Genomic DNA, 24,530 nt, shown 5'->3' on the forward strand with positions numbered 1-24,530 from the left:
GGTGGTTGGAAGAATATATTATTAAGTCTTGAGACACAATGGGCCAGTAATTGCTGCATCTCACGGCAAACAACATTAATTGGACTTTTTAGCTCACCGTTGACATCGCATTCATTTTGCATCACAAATTGATGAATTTTTCTTACGAATTAATAATGGCAAGCGCTATTAACATGTCACTATAATTCCAGCAATTCTGGCCCAATTCCACCAACACAACTACACAAAAGCGAGTCTGAGAATACTGCAACTGGGAAACTTGTTCTATTTAATTTCATTTCATTTGAAACCTATATAGAACTTCGAAAGAAGACCACATGCTAAGCAGTGCAGTGCTTTGATTTATCTCTGGACATGCAGTTCGGGATACTATTTCATTGACATAATCATTTACAAGCTTTTACTTCATCTCTTATATCTGCTCAATCAATAACAAAGACAAAGATTTTATATGCCAAAGAAAGAACTGCAGGTGAAATATTGAAACCAAGTCCTTTTAGTTCTTAATTTACAAGATTCGAGGTCTGTACCCATATATATTGCTACATATTTTGCTGATCATTAACATTTCTCAGCAGTGACAGCCATCACAAATCTCTTCACCTCTGCAGAGTATTTAATCTACTTCTAGACACTAAAACTGTTGTGGAAGTTGTTTGGAGGATTGTTCATCTAAGGAAATGTTATAGACCTGAAACCTTTTACCCTCAATTCTTTTGACAAATGGCATCTACTCCACTGTAAGATCATGTTGAATCAGAATTTTTTTTCCTTTTGCTAGTTAGCTAAAATACAACAAGCTTAGACACAAACTAACATTCTTAAATCCTCCTTAAAGGAAATGTTATTTCTTCCCTTTTATCTTCCATATCTATAGCAACAGAATGGAGAATAAGCTGAAAACAAACACTGTGAATCTGGTAATAATAGTAAGCATTTAAAGATCAGGAGGGAATTAATGCTAGGTTCCTAAAGCTCAGTGCTATCTCTACCTGTCAGGCATTGAACAGGTAGGTCCCTGGCTGTATACTGTATTCATAACTCACTGAAAACATATCCTAATTGGGGAAACTGGACAGCAGTAAGCTACATGATGATCCTGCAGCAAGCCAACTACTTTCAGATGCTAGTGACCAGACATTACTATGCGAAGGTGACCATTAAGCTAAAATTACTGCACCAGTTGCAATAATTAGTTTCCCATGCAAACCTTATTCCTGGTCCTCAAATTTGGTGAGATTTTTGGGGTTTCAGCTCATCACTTCGATATTGGTAGAACCCTTTTGAACGAGGCTCAAGCAATATGTGCGTTTTACCAACAACTCAAACCACTTGTATTTCTTGCTACCCCACCTGCGCCAACCAAATACAGTTCAAGCACAAGCCCCTATAATAAAAACGAATATCTGGACACTATTATTTCCATATAAATATATCACCACAGAAATACATTTCAAACATTAAAATGAATTATTCTTCTCTAGCAATTGACGTGATGCACATCCATAGTGTATTTACTAAATCTGAAAACAAGTCCTTAGATCACAACTAGAGTGACAGGCACTACAATGGCGCTGAGGAGAGCAGCACTAAAACAAAGACAAGGACCTGGTACCCAGACATCAGCCACTCTAAATGGGGAGGCACTAAGTGGAGATCAGAATCTCCTCCATAGGAAGGGGTAGTGAGTCTGGAGGCCAATCCTCTCCAGACCACTCTTGTAGACTTGTCTTATTCTTTTTCACCTTCCCCTTCGCTTTGTTCTGTTAAGCTTTAAGTGCCACTCATCTGTAATTTTTTCCAATGCTTACGAAGGGCCTTTACTTGAAACATTAACTCATCTCATCTGTCCGCAGATGCTGACTGAACCGCTGAGTGTTTAGAACAGAGATGAGGAGAAATTTCTTCACTCAGAGGGTGATGAGCCTGTGGAATTCTCTACCACAGAAGGCAGTGGAGGCCAAGTCATTAGATGTATTCAAGAAGGAGATAAATATATTCCTTAATGCTAAAGGGATATGGGGAACAGGGTACTGAGTTAGACAATCAGCCATGATCATTTTGAATGGTGGAGCAGGCCCGAAGGGCCGAAAGGCCTACTCTTGCTCCTATTTTCTATGTTTTGTTTTTTGACCCCCTTTAGTTGGTAAGGTTAGCTGTTTTTATTTTTAAAATTTGTTCATGGGATATGAGTGATACTGGCAGGGTCACATTTATTGCCCATCCTGAGCTACACTGAGGTGATAGGGGTGGGCCTCTTCTTGAACTGCAGCAGTTAGGGGGTTGATCGTGTTCTCATGGAGTTAGGTAGGGAATTTCAGGATTTTGAACCAGAAGTAGACCCAGGAGGAATTTATAGCACCTCTACCGATGGAGATTCATCACTGACATCTCAGAAGGCCAACACTACTGTCATGAGGAAGGTAAGGCAAGCAGCTCATAAGGATGAGGTTGTATAAGTCCTGGAAACATTGCTTATTATAAGCATATAGACTTCAATCTATTCAATTGACTGGCTATCTAATGCTGTTAACTTGTCAACTATCTAAGGACTCAAAATCTAAATTAATCTTACCAATTTACATCAATCTCAGGCACTGATTTCAACTGTAAATATATAATTAACAAACATTTAATGCTGAATTACTGTGACATAACCGAACTGCTATTGTAACCTTTTATTTATTTTGTCACTTAACCCTATCTAATTATTTTCGCACTCAGTATTTAAGTTGAAGTAATGCTAACTAAAGTCATAATCTTCTGAGCTGCTTCGGCTCCACCATCATAACTTCATCAGAGTCACGGTGGAAACCCTGTTTTCATGTGTAAACAGGGTTTCCAGCAAAGTTACTGCGGCAGGGCAGGAGCAGCTTTGAGGAAATTCCCTGCCCATGATTCTAATGTTAATAAACAATCGTTAGTTAATTACTTTGTCGTCGGACTTCTGTCACAGTTGGTTACTTCATTCACTCAGTAGCTTGTGTAAATCCTCACTGGTGGTTAGTAAAGTAAAAACTAATACAATCCAAACTGCTTGATGTAAGACAGTTTGACACCACTCACTTCTGGCATAAAGTAGGTGGTAAACCACAGATGATTCATTGACAAGGAGTTACGGTGAAGGGTTCAGGATTTAGGATTTGTCCGGTACCCTTGATAAATATTTGCATCAGGGTAGCGATCCCAATGTTCTTACAACTATTTTTTTGAGAAAAACCCTAAACAAACATTACAAAAATAAATGCCCTTCGCCACTCATATATACACAATTTATATATTATATTGTATATATACACAATATAAACTATTGGTACAGTTATTCACCACTTTTGCACCAATGTCAGGCGATTTTGTCTTTGCATTGACACAAAAGTAGCGTTATAACTCCTAAATTAGATTGGCGATCTAATTCAGCAGTGAATTAAAGCAGCAAGAATGAAATCCGCTTCAGTTAAGGGCTTCAGACCTTTTTTAAACTCTAGACTGTTGAAGTTCAACGTACAGCAGAAAGTCAGATGATGGTAGAAGTAATTTACATGAAGTTCAGCTTTTGCTCATGTCATACAATCAAACAAGTACCAGTCACGGGCCAGCACGCGCAGTATAACTGCAGTCTAGGATTCAAACATCATCAATGAAAGGTACTGCCACTGTCCAGTGCACCATCTTACCACAAGAAGAGATCAAACACTCAATGCTGAAATTTACCTCCTGATGGTTTCTAATCATGGTTTACTAAATAACCACACACCACTACTCAAGGATACATTCATATTAAACTCATTAAAGCAAAAGAATCTGTTTTCAGTTTGGAGCTGCTACACATTTGGCTTGGCTGATTGATTAGTAACCAGGTCCTAGAAACTTTTATTGGAATGTAGTATAAACTATGATGAGGGACTATAGTATTTCTGATTAGCATCAGGAGTAGTATTTAAGTATTTTGACTTACAAAATAAGTTTAATGTCTTCCATGCCCTTTGTACCATCACTCAATATACCTTAATGCCTAAAATGTTCCTATTATTGGGATAAAGCAGTCTGCTCTAAAATTATTTTATCATCCTTGTACAACTATAAGAATTAAATCACTTAATACTTCACCTACAGTAATGTCCAAAAGTTTCACTATTGTGGGAATCATGCAATCCACCGATTGGCACATTACATGATTGATTTCACAGGAATAGATTAGCCGATTTTGTTAATTTTTGATTTGTGAGTTTTCAAACAGTGATTATGTGTAACAGATACAAAGTATTATAGATTTTTTCCACTTGACTTTGTGTTCATTTACTGTATGGCCTCAGAGGATATGGTTCACCTTACACGATATTCATTTTGGTTATCGTACCACTAGAGAGCCCTCTACACAACTGTCAAGTTTCTGCAGCTAACAAATACAATCCAGGACCAATATGTAAACTGAGGTTCACCAATGTAGGTGTTGCCAGATTAAGTTAAAAAGAGCAATCTAAATTACTAGGTATAGCATATAGGACAAGAGTAATGCAGTAGATGTAACATATTTGGATTTTCAAAAGACCTTTGATAAGATATTGCATAGTAGACTCATGACTAAGGTCATGTGGAGTCAGGGGACAAGTAGCAGAATGGATAGCAAGCTGGCTACAAAACAGAAAATCCAGACTGGCAAAAGATGGGAAGTGGTGTTCCACAAGGATCAGTGCTGGGACCACTGTTGTTCACCATTTTAATAAACGATTTGGACTCAGGAATCGGAAGTACAATTTCAAAATTTGTGGACGGCACCATATTCGGGGGTATGGTCAATACCGAGGAGGACTGCGACAAAATACAGCAAGTCATTAATTAACTTGCAGAATGGATGTGTAATTGGCAAATGAATTTCAAAAATAGATAAGTGTGAGGTGGTACATTTCGGTAGGAAAAAAAAGAGGCCCCATACTCCTTGGAAAATAAAAGTCGAAATGGGGTAGAGGAGCAGAGAGATCTGGGGGTACAAATACACAAATCACAAAGTAGCAATGCAGGTTAATAAGGCCATAGAAAAAGCAAACCAAGCACTGAGGTTAATTTCTTTTTGATATACTTTAATGACTTGGATGTACAGGGCACAATTTCAAAATATGCAGATGACACAAAACTTGGAAGTGTAGTAAACAGTGAGGAGGATAGTAATAGACTTCAAGAGAACATAGACTGGCTGGTGGAATGGGCAGAGACATGGCAGATAAAATTTAATGCAGAGAACTGCAAAGTGATACATTTTGGCAGGAAGACTGAGGAAAGGCAATATAAACAAAATGGTACAATTCTAAAGGGGGTGCAGAAACAGAGACACCTGAAGGAACATAGGAAAAGGAGTAGGCCATTCAGCCCCTCGTGCCTGCTCTGCCATTTGATAAGATCATGGCTGATCTGTGATCAAGCTCCATATACCTGCCTTTGGCCCATATCCCTTAATACCTTTGGTTGCCAAAAAGCTATCTATCTTACATTTAAATTTAGCAATTGAGCTAGTATCAATTGCCGTTTGCGGAAGAAAGTTCCAAACTTCTACAACCCTTTGTGCAGAAATGTTTTCTAATCTCGCTCCTGAAAGGTCTGGCTCTAATTTTTAGACTCTGCCCCCTACTCCGAGAATCCCCAACCTGTGGAACTAGTTTCTCTCTATCCACCCTATCTGTTCCCCTGAATATCTTATAAACTTTGATCAGATCACCCCTTAACCTTCGAAACTCTAGAGAATACAACCCCAATTTGTGTAATCTCTCCTCGTAACTTAACCCTTGAAGTCCGGGTATCATTCTAGTAAACCTACGCTGCACTCCCTCCAAGGCCAATATGTCCTTCCAAAGGTGCGGTGCCCAGAACTGCTCACAGTACTCCAGGTGCGGTCTAACCAGGGTTTTGTATAGCTGCAGCATAACTTCTGCCCCCTTGTACTCTAGTCCTCTAGATACAAAGGCCAGCATTCCATTGGCCGCCTTGATTATTTTCTGCACCTGTTCATGACACTTCAATGATCTATGTACCTGAACCCCTAAGTCCCTTTGGACATCCACTGTTTTTAACTTTTTACCATTTAGAAAGTACCCTTTTCTATCCTTTTTTGATCCAAAGTGGATGACCTCACATTTGTCCACATTGAATTCCATTTGCCACAGTTTTGCCCATTCACCTAATCTATCAATATCCCTTTGTAATTTTATGTTTTCATCTACACTGCTTACAATGCCACCAATCTTTGTGTCATCGGCAAACTTAGATATGAGACTTTCTATGCCTTCATCTAAGTCGTTAATAAATATTGTGAATAATTGAGGCCCCAAGACAGATCCCTGCGGGACTCCGCTAGTCACATCTTGCCAATGTGAATACTTACCCATTATCCCTACTCTCTGTCACCTTTCGCTCAGCCAATTTCCTAACCAAGTCCGTACTTTTCCCTCGATTCCATGGGCTTCTAACTTAGCTAACAGTCTCTTAGGTGGGACCTTATCAAATGGCCTTCTGGAAGTCCATATAAATAACATCCATTGACATTCCCCTGTCCACTACTTTAGTCACCTCTTCAAAAAATTTAATCAGGTTTGTCAGGCACGACCTACCTTTCACAAATCCATGCTGGCTCTCTCTGATTAACTGAAAATTCTCGAGGTGTTGTCACCCTATCCTTAATTATAGACTCCAGCAATTTCCCCACAACAGATGTTAGGCTAACTGGTCTATCATTCCCCGGTTTCCCTCCCTCTACTTTCTTAAAAAGCAGAATGACATGTGCAATTTTCCAATCTAGAGGGACAGTTCCTGAATCCAGAGAACTTTGAAAGATTTTAGTTAGGGCATCTGCAATCTGCTCACCTGCTTCCTTTAAAACCCTGGGATGGAAACCATCTGGTCCTGGGGATTTGTCACTCTTTAGTGCTATTATTTTCTTCATTACTGTTGCTTTACTTATGTTAATTTTATCGAGTCCCTGTCCCCGATTCAATATTAGTTTTCTTGGGATTTCCGGCATGCTATCCTCTCTTTCTACTGTAAATACTGACGCAAAGTAATTGTTCAACATGTCCGCCATTTCCCCATTGTCAATGACAATATCCCCACTTTCAGTTTTTAAGGGGCCAACACTGCTCCTGACCACCCTCTTATTCCTAATATAACTATAAAAGTTCTTCGTATTGGTTTTGATATCCCTTGCAAGTTTCTTTTCATACTCTCTTTTTGTAGCTCTTACTATCTGTTTTGTGACTCTTTGTTGATCTTTGTATCTTTCCCATTCGCCAGGATCTGTGCTATTTTTTGCCTTTTTGTATGCCCTTTCCTCATGTCTTATACGGTCCCTTACCTCTTTAGTTGTCCATGGCTGTTTTTTTGAGAGAGTTCTTGCCCCTCAGGGGTATAAACCGATTCTGTATCATGTTGAATGTTTCTTTAAACATTTCCCACTGATCATCAGTCGTTTTACCCATTAACAGATTTGCCCAGTTTACTGTGGACAGTCTCTGTCTCATCCCATTGAAGTCGGCCTTACCCAAGTCTAGAATCTTAACAGCTGACTCACTTTTTTTCCCTTTAAAACACTACATTGAACTCGATCATGTTATGATCGCTATTGGATAGATGTTCACGCACAGTTAAGCTGTTAACTAAATTTGGTTCATTACTCATTACTAAATCTAGTATGGCTTGCCCCCTTGTTGCCTCTAGGACATACTGCTGTAGGTATGTGAGCTTTGAAAGTGGCAGGACAGGTTGAGAAATAGTTGAAAAAGCATATGGAATCCTGGGTTTTATAAATAGAGGCATATAGAGTACAAAAGCAAGGAGGTTATGCTGAACCTTTATAAAACCCTGGTTCAGCCACAACTGGAGTATTGTGTCCAATTCTGCGCACCACACTTTAGGAAGGATGGGAAGGCCTTATAGCGGGTACAGAAAAGATTTACTAGAATGGTTCCAGGGATGAGGGACTTCAGTTACATGGATAGACTGGAGAAACTGGGGTTGTTCTCCTTAGAGCAGGGAAGGTTGAGAGGAGAATTGCTAGAAACATAGAAAATAGGAGCAAGAGTAGGCCATTCGGCCCTTTTCCGCCATTCAAAATGATCATGGATGATCGTCTAACTCAGTACCCTGTTCCCCATATCTCTTTAGCATTAAGAAATGTATCTATCTCCTTCTTGAATACATCTAATGACTTGGCCTCCACTGCCTTCTGTGAGAGAATTCCACAGGTTCACCACCCTCAGTGAAGAAATTTCTCCTCATCTCAGTTCTAAATGGCATACCCCGTATCCTGAGACTGTGACCCCTGGGTCTGGACTCCCCAGCCATCGGGAACATCCTCCCTGCATCTAGTCTGTCTAGTCCTGTTAGAATTATATATGTTTCGATGAGATCACCTCTCATTCTTCTAAACTCTGGTGAATATAGGCCTAGTCGACCCAATCTCTCCTCATATGTCAGACCTGCCATCCCAGGAATCAGTCTGGTAAAACTTTGTTGCACTCCCTCCATGGCAAGGACATCCTTCCTTAGATAAGGAGACCAAAACTGCACACAATACTCCAGATGTGGTCTCACCAAGGTCCTGTATAACTGCAGTAAGACATCCCTGCTCCTGTACTCAAATCCTCTTGCAATGAACGCCAACATACCATTCGCCTTCCAAACTGCTTGCTGCACCTGCATGCTCGCTTTCAGCGACTGGTGTACAAGGACACCCAGGTCTCGTTGCACCTCCCCTTTTCCCAGTCTTTCACCATTCAGATAATAATCTGCCTTTCTGTTTTTACAACCAAAGTGGATAACCTCACATTTATCCACATTATACTGCATCTGCCATGTTCTTGCCCACTCACCCAACTTGTCTAAATCACATTGGAACCTCTTTGCATCCTCCTCACAGCTCACATTCCACCCCAGCTTTGTGTCGTCTGCAAATTTGGAAATGTGACATTTAGTTCCCTCATCCAAATCATTGATATCTATTGTGAATAGATGGGGCCCAAGCACTGATCTCTGCGGGACTCCACTAGTCACTGCCTGCCACCCGGAAAAAGACCCGTTTATTCCTACTCTCTGTTTCCTGTCTGTCAACCAATTCTCAATCCATGCCAGTATATTCCCCCCAATCCCATGTGCTTTCATTTTACACACTAACCTCTTGTGTGGGACCTTATCAAAAGCCTTCTGAAAATCCAAATACACCACATCCACTGGTTCTTCCCTATCTATTCTACTAGTTACATCCTCAAAAAACTCCAGTAGATTTGTTAAGCATGATTTCCCTTTCATAAACCAATGCTGACTTTGTCCAATCCCGTTAATGCCCTCCAAGTGTTCTGTTATCACATCTTTTATAATACACTCTAGCATTTTCCCCATTACTGATGTTAGGCTAACTGGTCTGTAATTTCCTGTTTTTTCTCTCCCTCCTTTTTTAAATAGTGGGGTTGCATTTGCCACCCTCCAATTTGTAGGAACTGTTCCAGAGTCTATAGAATTTTGGAAGATGATCACCACTTCCTTTAGTACTCTGGGATGTAGATCATCAGGTCCTGGGGATTTGTCAGCCTTTAGCTCCATTAATTTCCCGAGCACTATTTTTTTTTACTAATACTGGTATCCTTTAGTTCCTCTCTCTCACTAGACCCTTGGTTCCCTAACATTTCTGGCAGGTTATTTGTGTCCTTCTTTGTGAAGACAGAACCAAAGTATGTGTTTAATTGTTCTACCATTTCTTTGTTCCCCATTATAATTTCCCCCATTTCTGACTGTAAGGGACCTACATTTGTCTTCACTAATCTTTTTCTCTTGACATATTTATAGAAGCTTTTACAGTTAGTTTTACATGCCCTGCTAGTTTACTCTCATAGAAGTGTTCAAAATCACGAAGGGTTTCGATAAAGTAAATAAAGAGAAACTGTTCTCTTTGACGGAAGGGTCGAGAATCAGAGGACACAGATTTAGTGATTGGCAAAAGAACCAAAGGCAACATGAGGAAAAGCTATTTTACACAGCGAGTAGCTATGATCTAGAATGTGCTGCCAGAAAGGGTGCCAGAAGCAGATTCAATTGTGGCTTTCAAAAAAGAATTGGATAAATACTTGAAGGGAAAAAATTTGCAGGGTTACAGGGAAAAAGTGGGGGAATAGGACTAGCTAGATTGCTCTTACAAAGAGCCAGCATGGGCTCGATGGGCCGAATGGCCTCCATCGGTGCTGTAACCATTCTATGATTTCAAGAGGGATAGAATTGAAAAGCACAGAAGTTATGTTAAACTTGTATTGAACCTTGGTTTGCCCACACTTGGAGCACGGTGAACAGTTCTGGTCTCCGTATTATAAAAAGGATATAGAGACACTGGAGAAGGTACAAAAAAGATTTACTAGGATGATATCAGAACAGAGGTTATACTGATCAGGAAAGCTTGAGCAGCCTGGGGATCTTTTCTCTAGAAAAAAGACTGAGGGGTGACCTAATAGAGGTCTTTAAGATTATGAAAAGGTTTGATAGGGTAGACATAGAGGAGATGTTTCCACTTGCAGGGGAGGCCAGAACTAGAGATCATAAATATAAAATAGTCACTAATAAATCCAATGGGGTATTCAGGGGAAACGTCTTTACCCAGAGAGTGGTTCGGATGTGGAATTCGCTACCACTTGGAGTAGTTGTGGCGACTAGCATAGATACATTTAAAGAGAAGGTAGATACGTACATGAGGGAGAAAGGAATAGGATGTGTTAATAGGGCTAGATGAAGATGGGAGGGAGGAGGCTCTTGTGGAGCATAAACACAGACAGAAACCGGTTGGGCCGAATGGCCTGTTTCTGTGCTGTGCATTCTATGTAATTCTATCCATACAACTTGCATCAAGATATTTGGGGTACACAATACATTGCACCTTATCGCGCATAAGTAGTCAGACAACTTTTGAGAGCCAGACTTCAGAAATGCTAGATTATTTACCAGATAGAGGTGTTCCTCATCTTTTAAATAAAACTGAATTTCCACATACACTTAGGATAAGGCCATCATCCCACATGGAAAAGTCACCAAGAACCCTGACCCTTTAGCAAAATGCATCTCATCTGGCGATCTTCCCCATCCTGCTGTGTGCATCCTCACTGAGGCACAGCCCCGGTTCCTTTGCCCAGAAAAGGTATCAAGACCGACAGGCCCATCAAACAATCTGATCTATTAAAATAATGTGACTGGTACTGAATCAGAGGATCATAAAAATTACAGCAACGAAGGAGGCCATTCAGCCCATAACACCTGTGGAGCTATCTACAGTCTACTCTTAATTCAAATTTAATTTAACTTTTTTTTAAAACCAAGCACAAAATGCCTTTGGCGCTGTTTTATTTACGGTGCTTCATTTGAATTGTTGGATAATTTGAATATTTGGAACAAAAAAAAAACAACTTTGAAACAACAACGGCAGACTGTACTTCAATTCAATTTCCCTGCCGTTACCCTATATCCACTCAAAGCGAATGTGGGCTGGAGGTAGGGTTCCAGCTCTGCAGCCCGAGGTTCTTTGATTGGCAATATGACTTGGAAATATATCGCTGTTCCTTCATCGTCGCTGGGTCAAAATCCTGGAACTCCCTACCTAACTGCACTGTGGGAGAACCTTCACCACACGGACTGCAGCGGTTCAAGAAGGTGGTTCACCACCACCTTCTCAAGGGCAATTAGGGATGAGCAATAAATGCTGGCCTTGCCAGTGACGCCCACATCCCATGAACAAAAAAATTACATTCCCAGGGAGCATGGATTTAGCCCAATTGCCTGTGCCTCAGCAGCCACTTGTGATAAAGCACTTTACATTCTAATAACCTTCTCTATGAAAATAATTTTTCTAACTTCCCATTTTTGTTATTCTAATGATCATGCTAAGTCTATGACCCCTTGTTACCCAATTACCAACCAGTAACAATAATTTTTCAACAATTATCTTTTCAAAATATTGCAGTAATTTGAAAATTTCTAATAAATTCTCCTTTATCTTTCCCTCTTCCAAGAAAAAAAAAGTTCCACTTTTCCTATCTTCCTTCATAATTATGACTTCTCATTTCTGGCATCATTCCAGTGATTCTTCACTCTACCACTTCCATGGCTCTAATATTCTCCCTATAATGGCATGCCCAGAACTGCATACAATAATCCAACTGTGGCCTAACCATTGTACAAATTCTCCACCACTTCCTTCCTTTTATATTATTCATACCCCATTCATAAAACCCAGAATCCCAGTTGCTTCTTAATGATATCTTCTATCTGCACCCCCAGATCTCTCTACTCTTCTCATATAGGGCATACTTCCTTTCACAGTCCTTTCTCTAAATTGTACTTCTTCACATTTCTCTGCACTGACTGCATCTCCTAAGAATCTGCCCACGCTGAGCCCAGTGAAGAAAGTACAGTATAACAATACAAAGAATACATGTCTTATGCTCAAATCACAGATGGACAGCCTTGATATTGGAAACTTAGCAGTAATACATTAAATACAATTTGTAAACCTAATCTTGCCAGCACATACTGTGATCTTAGACATTGAATATAACCATTATACCATTACTAAGAGATAACAATGGCAGTAGCAAAAAAGGGACATAACAGAAGGAGAGAAACAGAATCCATATGGATTGAAATAAAAGATAAGAAAGGATCGATCAAGCTAATAGGGGTATACCATAGACCACCTAACAGAGGAGAGGAGATGGAGGAAGAAATATGTAAGAAAATATATGAAATGAGTAAAGGACATAGAATAATAATCATAGGAAACTCTAACTACCCCCAAAAAACTGGCGAGGTAAAAGGGTACAGGGAATGGAGCTTTTACAATGTGTGAAGGACTTCTTTCTTACCCAGTGTGTAAAAAGCCCAAGACAGGAAGCAATTGGATCTAGCAATTGGAAATGAACCAGAACAGATAAGAGAAGTAAGCATTGGGGAACATCTAGGCAATAGCGATCACAACATAATACAGCTTAAGATAAAGATTGAGAAGGACATAAGACAGACAAAGACCAAGGTAATAAACTGCAAAAAAAAAGCTGATTTTCAGGGGATGAGAGTGGAACTAGGGAAAATAAACTGGATAAATTTATCTGACAAAGAAATAGAACAGCAGTGGGAAACATTTAAACGGTGATCAAGAGAGTCCAGGAGAAATATATCCCACTAAAAAGCAAGAACAAACTTACCAGTAATGAAACACCGTGGATGAACAAAGAAATACGAGCAAAATTGAAACTAAAGAAAAAGGAACACACTAAGTACATAGACAACAAAGGAGAGGATGATAAAAAGGAATACGAAAGGTTAAGAAAGAAGTCAAAAAAAAATTAGGAAGGCAAAGAGAAACGATGAAATTAAATTATCACGAAAAATAAAAATAGTAAAGTATTCTAGACACATAAATAACAAAAGAAAAGTCAGGATAGGGATAGGGCCACTAAGAGATACACATGATAAACTCCCAGCTAATAACAATGACATGGCAGGAATATTAAATCATTACTTTGCTTCAGTATTTAACAGGGAGACTAACATGGTGGGCATGGCATTAAAAGAAGAGATCACAGATATAAAGACATTTAAGATAGAAAGTGGGGGGACAGGAGGGGGAGATAATTGGTAAACTGATCAAACTTAGAGAAGATAAAAGCCCTGGTCCAGATGGATCGCATCCATGCATAATAAAAGAAGCTGGGGAAGAGATAGCAGAGGCACTATTACATATATATATTAAAAATTCATTAGAAAAGGGAACATAGTGCCAGAGGACTGGCGGACAGCTAATATGATTCCTATATTTAAAAAGGGAGAAAAAACAAATCCATGGAACTATAGGCCATTTAGCTTAACATCGGTGGTAGGAAAGATAATGGAATCCTTACTTAAAGATGGGGAATAGAAAAACATCTAGCTAGCCAAAATATAATAAAGAATAACCAGCATAGATTTCAAAAAGGAAGGTCACGCTTGATCAACTGTACTGAATTCTTTGAAGAAGTAACAGAAAGGGTAGACAAGGGTAATATAGATGTAATATATTTGAATTTTCAAACGGCCTTTGATAAGGTGTTGCATAGTCGACTCATTACTAAGGTCAGAGCATGTGGAATCAGGGGACAAGTAGCAGAATGGATAGCAAGCTGGCTACAAAACAGAAAACAGAGAGTAAGGGTTAAAAGTGGTTACTCAGACTGGCAAAAGTTGGGAAGTGGTGTTCCACAAGGATCGATGCTGGGACCACTGTTGTTCACTATTTACATAAACAATTTCCACTCAGGAATCAGAAGTACAATTTCAAAATTTGCAGACATCATCAAATTGGGGGGGGGGGGGGGGGGGTATAGTTAATATTGAGGAGGACTGCGACAAAATACAGCAAAACATTAATAAACCTACAGAATGAGCGTGTAATTGGCAAATGAATTTCAATATAGATAAGTGTGGGGTGATACATTTTGGTAGGAAGAACAAGCCGGCCACATACTGCTTGGAAAATATGTCTAAATGGGGTAGAGGAGCAGAGGGATCTGGGGTACAGATACACAAATCACTAAAAGTAGCGTCGCAGATTAATAAGGGTTTTAAAAAAAAAACAATCCAAGCACTGGGGTTCATTTCTAAATGGATAGAATTGAAAAGCAGAAAAGTTATGTTACATTTATATGGAACCTTGGTTAGATCACACTTGCAGTACTGTGAACAGTTCTGGTCTCCATATTACAAAAAGGATATAGGGGCATTGGAGAAGGTGCAAAAAAGATTTACTGGGATGATATCAGAACTAAGAGGTTATACCTATCAGGAAAGATTGAACAAGCTGAGGCTCTTTTCTCTAGAAAAAAGACTAAGGGTGACCTGATAGAGGTCTTTAAGATTACGGTAGGGTTTGATAGGTTGGACGTGGAGATGATGTTTCCACTTGCGGGGCGACCAGAACTAGGGACCATAAATATAAAACGGTCACTAATAAATCAAATAGGGAATTCAGGAGAAACTTCTTTACCTAGAGAGTGGTTAAAATGTGCAACTCGCTGCCACAAGGTTTAGTTGAGGTGTTTGATATAGATGCATTTAAGGGGAAGCTAGATAAACACATGAGGGAGTAAGGAATAGAAGGATATACTGATAGGGTTAAATAAAGATGGGAGGGAGGAGGCTTGTGTGGAGCATAAACACTGGCATGGACCTGTTGGGCTCAATAGCCTGTTTCTGTGCTGTACATTCTACATAAGCAAAGCTCAGCTGAGATAATGATACACTTAAATTACTGTTGTGCCTCGGATTATTACTTTGTAATCCTGAATGCGTAACCTTGATGGTATTTAATGTACTATATTAGATGTTGTTAATTAAAGCAGTTAGTTAATTGTCTCTCTGTCCAATTTTATCTTTGATTACTCTGGCAAATAAGAATTAATTACACTTCATTCAATGCTGTAATGCAGTTGTATTGCGAGTGATTTGGCCTGGGTGCCCATCAATGCAATTTGGCCTGGTTCATGTTGGACAATCTAAAAGGGGACCTTGGAAACCTTCAACATGAATAGCAAGCTGCGATGGTCTCCTGAAAAGCCTTGCAGCTGTTGCTACCGCTTCCATTTAACCCAGAAAAGAGGAAAATCATGACGTACTAATATGGCTATACTCCTGAAACTAGTTGATGCCGGAGAAAAAGTTCCACATGAAAGGAAGTGCTGCATATCTAGACACAAATCTCTTGAAATAAATTGCACAGAAATAAATAAAAGATCTCATTTACAATTTCATAACTCCACCCAAGTCCACCCTTCTCACTCCTACTCTGGCCACAGCATCCCTACTATCTATGACTAGTTGTAGCCCTACCACACCACGCCTCCAGGTGACCGTAACCCTCAACCACACACTCCCATTTTGTCTGATTCAACACATTCCTAGCCTCAGCAACCAGAACCATCCAAGACCCAGCTCTGCACTTTCTGTCCATCCAAAGCTACTCAACTCCCCAGCTCCACCCACTCCCAGCCACACACTTACACTTAACTATACCAGACCTGAACCTAATCTTTATTGAGATGGAGAGCGGTCCACCTGCTGCATGGCAAAGAGTGCCTGGGACTAGAAATGTCATCTGCACCTGAGGGAGACCTCAGTCTGTTTGTCAGACACCCCCAACCAACTAGTCAGCACAGCCTGGAGTCTCACCTGCATAAAGTGCTCTATGCTGGCCCTGAGCTGTTGCAATTGTAAATAACAAATAGTTTTGAAACTGACTTGACTGTAATAATAGAAAATGCAAGAGTGTGCATGCATGCGAGCGAGCGAGCCAGTGCATGCGAGAGTGTGAGGGAATAGGAGAGCTAGAGCCCAACCTACTAGAGCGAACAATAGTCAGAGACAATTAGAGAAAGTATCTAAGAGCCAGAGACTGAGAAAAAGACAAAAAAAATCAGATCAAGGGAGACAGAAAGAATTAGAGAAGTCAAGCAGGAACAGTTACAGGAAAGCAGAGATGATTTTTTTTTTTCCCCTCTCAGTGTGCAACACCATTCATGATCAATTAATACATAAGAATGTGAAATATATACATGCAGTAATAAATTATATGTGTGTACTGCAATTCTCTTATCAGAAGTCCAGGACAAGCTGTTAGGCCAACATAACTGACAAGAATCTCTGTGGATTTTAGTGTCTATTTCACAAGAAATATGCAAGCCCAAGACATCACCTACAGGGATCCTACAAACCTTAAATATGCTGGAGGCATTGCCGCTACAGTATCACTGTATGCATTTAGTTAAAAATCAAAACAGCAATCGCCTTCCCTCATAGTTGAGGTAGTTTTAGTCAGTAAATAGCTAAGCCATATAGACCAGAAAGCTTCCCAATTTGATCTCAAGTTTATACTGCATTAGCTGACCTGGAATGGAGAAAGGAAATTGGCCTGAATGTCCACTTCTGGTGACCTTTCAACAATGCATCTGCAAGAGGTCAACATTTTCAAGAAAGGATGGAGGGGAGGGAGGAAAAAAACTGGCAGAAAAAATTAGCAAGAAGAAAAAAATGGGGAAATAAAAATCAATATTTTCACAAGGGCTATACATCTATATGATATCAGTATAAAGCATTAGTTTTTTTTTAAAATTGCTACGGATTCGGCTCCCATGATTGCTTCATCATTAAGTGATAAAATAAAATCTATAAATACTCTTTATTCATGCTTCTAATAGTTTATAAATATGAAACTGCAACCCATAAAATCCTCAAAAAATTCTTCAAATTCTCAATCTTCCACGTAACTCCAGGAGTAATTGTTGAGAATTAAACAGGTTCCTCCCCAAGAACAATTATAATTTATCATTACTCTGGAATGCAAAAAGCAGACAATCAGATATTACTTAGTCAACAAACTGACAAAATTATCTGTGGATTTTACTATAATATTTTTAATATAAAATATACAATGATCATGCACAATGAATAGTCATACTTTTATGGCCTTTAAATAGGTTAGGGATAATTGGAGAGGGAATTAAATTTGGCTTTTTACTTTGTTATACTGAAGCTCAGCATGCCAATTAAGCATATCATTCACTCCCCAATGGCTCAGTGGGTTATTATACACACAGCATGACATTGAGCTCTATCTTTCATGAGGACCAATTCTTAGACTGGACTGAGTTAGCTGATTAGGTCTGGGGCAGCAGTAGGAATTAGGAAGGAGAAAAAAGAGATTCCTGTTTCTTTGACCCAGATAAAAAGCATACATTTGTGGACACTTGATTTCAACAGGGTCAGATTCAGCCCACACTCAACATCTAGGCTCGCACATGAAGAATGTCCACTCGAGCAAGATCTCTGCCAAACCAAAACAAACTTAAGAAACCCTGATTGGGAGAAAGTGTGATGTGTGAAGGAGAGCGATAAGAATGAAGACCATACAGGTTAATGTATCTTTCATCTACATTTGAGAATCTTTCACACATCTCAAGTCATGGCAAAGTAGTTTAGGAGGAGCAAAACCTTAGCTGCTGCCAAAAACACTCAGCTAAACTTAAACAATGTATGTCTGGTAAACATGCTAAGGGTACCCCACAAGCTCAACCAGCCAAGAAGTGGACATGGAACACCCTAAAACTAGGCCCTCGGACTCTCGCCAGCTGGATGGTAGGAGTGAACAATGTGCTACACCAGCCATTTTGCTACGAGAAGCTTAGTTACCAAATTAGCTAGGGTTTTCTTGCCATAAGACACAAACAACTACTTTGACTGCCTGACCTCTGAAGATATTTGAATGTCTAAATAGAGGGCTCCACAAGTATGCCCAGTTTAAACCATGATGCATGCCTGATTGATGCAGTGGTAGCTAAAATGAGGGAACAAACCCCTTGCCATACAGCTTGCTGATGTGAAGTGGAGTCTGTCTGTCACAGGAATGTAATGTAGGGATTCTGACAAACCTTGGTAAACGTTATACATCTTATATGAACCCACACCTTTGTAGCAGTGGCCCACATGGTTAACAGCATGAGGAATCCTCAAAAAGTTTCAGTTTATGGGTGTTGAGACATTGAGGAATGACTTCTTGCACAACAGGGACAACATCAAGACCCAATGCTACAAAAACATTAAATGTCTCTGCAAATTTTAAACTCGTTTCTATCATATTGCTTTCCTGAATATCATCCTACTCCTCACCCTTGGCAATGGAAACGGCCACAGAGGCAATAGATTAGTTAATAGAATTAGCCCTTTCATCCACAGATTGTTATGAAGTGCTGACAGCATTGTCCCAAACCTCCGTCCCGAAGGAGGTGGGATTAGAAGTGTCTGGGTCCTACTTAGCGTAATGAAAAGGTTGGGTGGAATTTAGCTTCAGACACTTGAGCAAGTGCGAATTCCTGAAATTCTTCAGTTATTACATCCACCCACCCTTTCCATCCCCAAAAAAAAACTCTGCTCAAACTTGCTAAGGGGAAAAAACGGGTGTCTTCAGGATAAATGGAACTAATGGGAACATTTTTTTTTAAAAAAGGTATTGCCCAGAAAGTCCATTTTCTACAATGCAGGACCATGATTGCTAAAACTGGGCCGACTGCCTCATCTGCCACTAACGGTACTGAACAGTGTCCTCTAGCCATAGAATCATCATAGAATCATAGAAATTTACGGCACCGAAGGCAGCCATTCGGCCCATCACATCTGTGCCAGCTGAAAAAGAGCCATCCAGCCTAATCCCACTTTCCAGTTCTTGGTCCGTAACCTTGTAGGTTATGGCACTTCAAATGCATATTCAAGTATTTTTTAAATGCGATGAGGGTTTCTGCCTCTACTACCCTTTCAGTCACCGAGTTCCAGACCCCCACCATCCTCTTACCCTTGGTTAAGGATTGACAGCCACTGATTGCCCAACTTATAATTCCTCCCCATCTTAGAATGACTGGGATGTTAGCCTACAGCATCCTTAGTACTTTTGATGGAAAGTCCTTGGTTCTTTCCCTTTGTGAGGCCAGGTGTATCATTGGTAGAAAAACATTTCAGGTTTGTTGTTTTTATTAAGTTTTATCTTGCCTGTTGTAAATATTAAGCTGGCTGGTTAGCTTGGAAACATGAGGTAAATTTTTTGTCTCCTGGGTCTGGGTCCAAAAGACAACACATTCTGGTAATGCTCCAGATTTTTTTGTTGAATATTTTAAGTCTATCAAGGAATCAGGGTCCACGGAACTCAATTGAGGTAATGTGTCAATACCACCCACTTCCATCTCCAAAATACTGTCCATCTCCACCACAACTTACCACCACTTCCACACCTTCATCAGCTCCAGAATGATGATCTCCAACACTGTACTCTCCATTCTCCCAAGTGCCACCCTACACAAACGAATTTGCACCTGACGTCCACGTATCGGGTATAAAATTTTGCTCATCTTTCACCATTGTCCTCAGTGACCTCCAACATCTCCCCATCCCTACGCTTGGCTTTCAAAATCTTTACTTTCATTTACAAATCTTTCCATGGCCTCGTTCCACCGTACCTTCCACTTATACATCCCAGCTTGCACCTTCTGTTCTTCTAAGTCTAGAATACTCCACATTTCGGCCAACAGTCGGCATTCTAGAATTTTCTTCCTAAGCACTTCCATCGATCTCTATCACTGCTCACCCTGAGAAGCCTCCTCAAAATCTAGCTCTTCGACCTCAACTTCCGTCAGCTCCCTGAACTCTTCTTCAAAGTTCTGCTCAGTAGCCGATTCCCTCCTGCCTCGTGAAGCACCTTTTTGCTAAGTTGAAGTTGCTGCTGTACAGCATGACATCACAGTACAATTTTTGGCGTGCATGCTCAGTACATGGCTTCCCAATGAACAATCAAGCTTGGTGAAATTCCCATGGTATGTGAGGAATGCCCAAATGAAGGAGAATTAAGACCATCACATACAAAGTGTTAACATATCACTGAAGAGTTCGGATCCAAATGTGACTTTACTTGTAGTGCATGGTTACCAATACATTAAAACACATAGGAGCAGCTTCCACTGAGCTACCAAGAGGATTATAAAGTTAATGTTTATACCCCTTTTAAGCACATTGGCAATTCTGTGCAACTTTAATCAGTATTTTTTTTTAAAGAGGCCAGATGCACAACTAAGCAACCAATCAGAATGTACCTGCAATAATGGTAGTGAACCACTTTTTAAGCTGCTAACCTTAAAATTAATTAGTGAGATGGAACCTATAAAAGTCGGCTAATTCACTGCATTGCCTATCTAGTGTCTTTTGTTCTGATCGACTCAGGTGAAACTATGGGACCCAGAAGGTCCTGCATTGTCACATGCCCAGTATCAAAGATTCTGCTTTTCACTTATTAAAAGTGAAAGTCTTTACCGAAATATTTATGGGAGTGTTTTTTGCTGTCCTGTTCACATAGCTCAACACCAGCTCAAAAGTACACATACTATCAAAGAACAGGTCAATAATTTCTTTTAAACTGTGAGGCTGAAAATCATAATCTACATCAACAGGAGGAACATGTTCAGGAGTGAAAACATTTTACACCCTCAAATTCAATCACAGAACACTAACAAGCAAGGTCAATGTTTGTAGGCATAATCATTTCAATCGTCCCATTAATAACATTGATATTAAATACATAATCAAGGCTATTGATTTTCATGAAAAAACAGATGGGTTCACAATGTAATTCCCAAAGCACCAGTAAAATTCCTGGATTTCCATGCAATAAAATGGACCACAAACCAGTGGCCCTGGCTGACAATCATTCAAAGTTCAGATTTTTACAGAATTGTGTGCTACGACTCCACACTTGGGAAAGCAGAACTGAAGATAATCTGTTTCATAGCAACATAACTGTTGGCCTTGACATTAGTTTCCTCACATGCTAGTTTTCTCAGAGTCAGGTCACATTATGCATTTTCCTGTTCCTTCCATTAATTTGAACATTAGGAAATGAAACAAGTCAGTTGCTCCTCAACAAGCAGCTATTAATGCAGGGTCAGTTAGCAAGTGCTGCACCTATTGGTCTCCAGGAGCAACTTTTAAGAGCATGAGCAAAAGGTAGTGCCCACTCTAGCAGTGCTGAAGAAAAAAATTACTACATCTTAATGCACAATTAGTATGTGCTCTACCTCTAACCAATAGAGGAAGGTAAGACCTTAAGAGACAACAAAAGCAACTTGCATTTATGAAATAGAACAGAGACAGACTGAGTGATCAAGGATATAGGTGAGATGGCAAAAGGAAGTCAAAAGGGCAAGTTTTGAGGAGGTTTTTAAAGCCAGGGAGGGAAATAGCAAGGCAGAGAGAAATTAGGGAACTCCAGAGGATGTGACCAAGAGACTCAAAACTCTGTCACCAAATGAGGAACACTGGGAGTGGAGAATACACAGCAGCCCATCGTAGGTTACAGACTGAGACATTGAGCTGGAAGAGGTTGCACAGATGAAGGGAGTGAGGCCATGGAAAGATTTGTAAACGGGGACAAGAATTTTCAATTTGGTGTGCTGGATGGAAGCCAGTGAAAGTCAGCGACGAAGGGGTGATGTGCAAGTGAGATCTAGCAAAGGACAGGATGCAAGTTGCAGAGTTTTGGACAAGTTGGTGTTAACAATGATCCTGTTTGTGGAACAGATTCTATTCTCGGTGCTATTGAGTATACACTATTCTCAAGCCTTGTATAATCAATCACAAGGCAGACAGCACTTGTTCAGAATAGACCAGTTCTACATTCAGAACCAATTGTAACATAATATTTTCCATTATGATTATACAAATCACATCTGCACACACTACCTTTATGTCTAAATTGTGTTCCTAATGCAAACCTTTTTACTAGCAAAAAAGCCATCTAGCATTGTTCTCACTGCAGTTCCAGATCACAGGACAATGTCAAATGGCATCTTTATTGTAGTTAACCAAACTAAATTAAGGCAATTTAAAAAGCACAATGACAGTGCATAGCAACTAGATTAAGGCCCATTTTGATTAAAACAAATATATTAATATACAAAAAAATGACCACTTGGTAATTATTACAAAACATTCTGAAAAGCTGGACATAAAAGCCAGATTTGAAAAACACTTTTCTAATAAAATGTGACAAAAAAAATCTTACCATATGTCTTGTGGAAGGTTTAATGTAATACTGCCCTGAACGCTATCGCCAAAGTGCAAGTACCCAAGGGTGGCCAGTGAAATATACAAAGCAGTGACGATGCCCATACCAATGTTTAATGCTTGTGGAAATCGTTTTCTTTGCTTCATTTTATTTTCTAAAGGAAGAACCTATGGAAAAAAAAGCAAAATAAAAAAAGGGAAGTAATTAAAACAACTTTACTCTGCAGGTATAAACAAAAAACTGCAGATGGTGAAAATCTGAAACAAAATAGAAAATGCTGTAAACAGTCAGTAGGTCAGGCAGCATCTGTGGAGAAAAGGGGAGTTTAACCTAGTATACTGTATTCGCTACTCACAGTGCAGTCTTCTCTACACTGGAGACCAAGCGCAAATTAGGTGCCCACTTTGCCAAATACCTCCGGACTGTCCGCAAGTGTGACACCGAGCTCTCCGTCGCTCGTCACTTGCATTCTCTATCCCACTCTGACCTCCCTTTGACATTTTACTCTGCTCCAATAAAACTCAACATAAGCTCAAGGAACATCACCGTATATCTTTGTTAGGTATGTTGCAGCCATCTTGCCTTAATATTGACTTTAATAACTTCAAACCTTAACTATACCTCCCAAAACCTTGTCTCCCCTCCCCCCCCCCAGCCCGACCTGCCAGTTGACTCAGCTTGGAAGCCGGATGATTTCCTGCCCACCCAGAATCGGCGATCTGCAGCAGGGCGCCACAACTCACTGGCAACAAATGAACAAGGCCTCAGCCTTAAAACAGCTCGGGCCTCACACCGGCACCAATGGGCGGGCGATGCGGCCGCTTTGCCAACTTTGCGCCTCTTTTAGGCGCTACTTAAAAATCACCCGCAGTTAGTTTTTCCTTACATACTGGAGCTCAATAGGTAAATGTATAGCACAATAAATAAATGTGAAAAATTTTTTTTTTTTTTCCAAATTCACCTCAGTAGGTCACGCCAGATAGTCTAAAAATTCCCCTCTGCCTCGCTCTCTGAGCTAGCCTCTCCAAAGTAAAAATAAGCATTTAAAAATAGTTTTTGGGTCACTCCATGCCTTACAAAAAGGTCCAAATTTCATGCTCTACCTAGTTTTGAAAACCATTAAAGGAAAGAAATGCATAATTACTACTTTGAAAACAAAATATTGCAGATGCTGGAAATCTGAAATAAAAACAGAAAATGCTGGAAATACTCAGCAAGTCAGGCAGCATTTGTGGAGAAAGAAACAGTTAATGTTTCAGGTCGAAGGCCTTTCATCAGAACTGGAAGAAGTTAAAGATGTAACAGTTTTTAAGCAAGTACAGAACCCGGCAAAGGGGCAGGGTGTTGGGGGGAGGGCAAACAGAGGAAAGAACAAAAGGGAAGGTCTGTGATAGGGTGGAGGGCAGGAGTGATTAAATGACAAAAGGGATCATGTTGCAAGGCAAGGAGGGTGGTCATGGGACAAGTACAGAAACAAAGGATGGGTCTAGAGGAGCTGTAAATGGCAACAGCAGAATCATTACCAGCACCTGCTGTCCAAAAAAAATGGAAGGAATCTTACAACACCAGGTTATAGTCCAACAGTTTTATTTGAAAATCACAAGCTTTCGGAGGCTTTCACCTTAGTCAGGTGAAATGGGAGCAATGCTTATGATCTGAAGTTATTGAAATCAATTGAGTCCAGAAGGTTGTAAAGTGCCTAATCGAAAGATGAGGTGCTGCTCCTCAAGCTTACGTTGAGCTTCATTGGAACAGTGCAAGAAGCAGAGGACAGAGAGGGAGTGGGATGGAGAATTAAAATGGCAAGCGACCGGCAGGTCAGGGTCACGCTTGCGGACTGCGCGGAGGTGTTCAGCAAAGCGATCACTCAATCTGAGTTTGGTCTCCC

At 40.1% G+C, this 24,530-nt stretch overlaps 1 protein-coding gene across 3 annotated transcripts in view; it reads right to left on the minus strand.

Moving 5' to 3' along the window:
- The window catches only part of LOC137323010 (neutral amino acid uniporter 4-like), a 429,467-nt gene that overhangs the window by 313,062 nt on the left and 91,875 nt on the right, over positions 1–24,530 (minus strand). For all 3 annotated transcript variants that reach the window (XM_067986344.1, XM_067986343.1, XM_067986346.1), the window contains one exon: positions 22,640–22,809. In XM_067986344.1, coding sequence (XP_067842445.1) covers positions 22,640–22,809 — 170 coding nt within the window. The remainder of the gene's footprint in view (positions 1–22,639; positions 22,810–24,530) is intronic.

This window comes from Heptranchias perlo, chromosome 6 (genome assembly GCF_035084215.1).
Source record: "Heptranchias perlo isolate sHepPer1 chromosome 6, sHepPer1.hap1, whole genome shotgun sequence".
Classification (NCBI taxonomy): Eukaryota; Metazoa; Chordata; class Chondrichthyes; order Hexanchiformes; family Hexanchidae; genus Heptranchias; species Heptranchias perlo.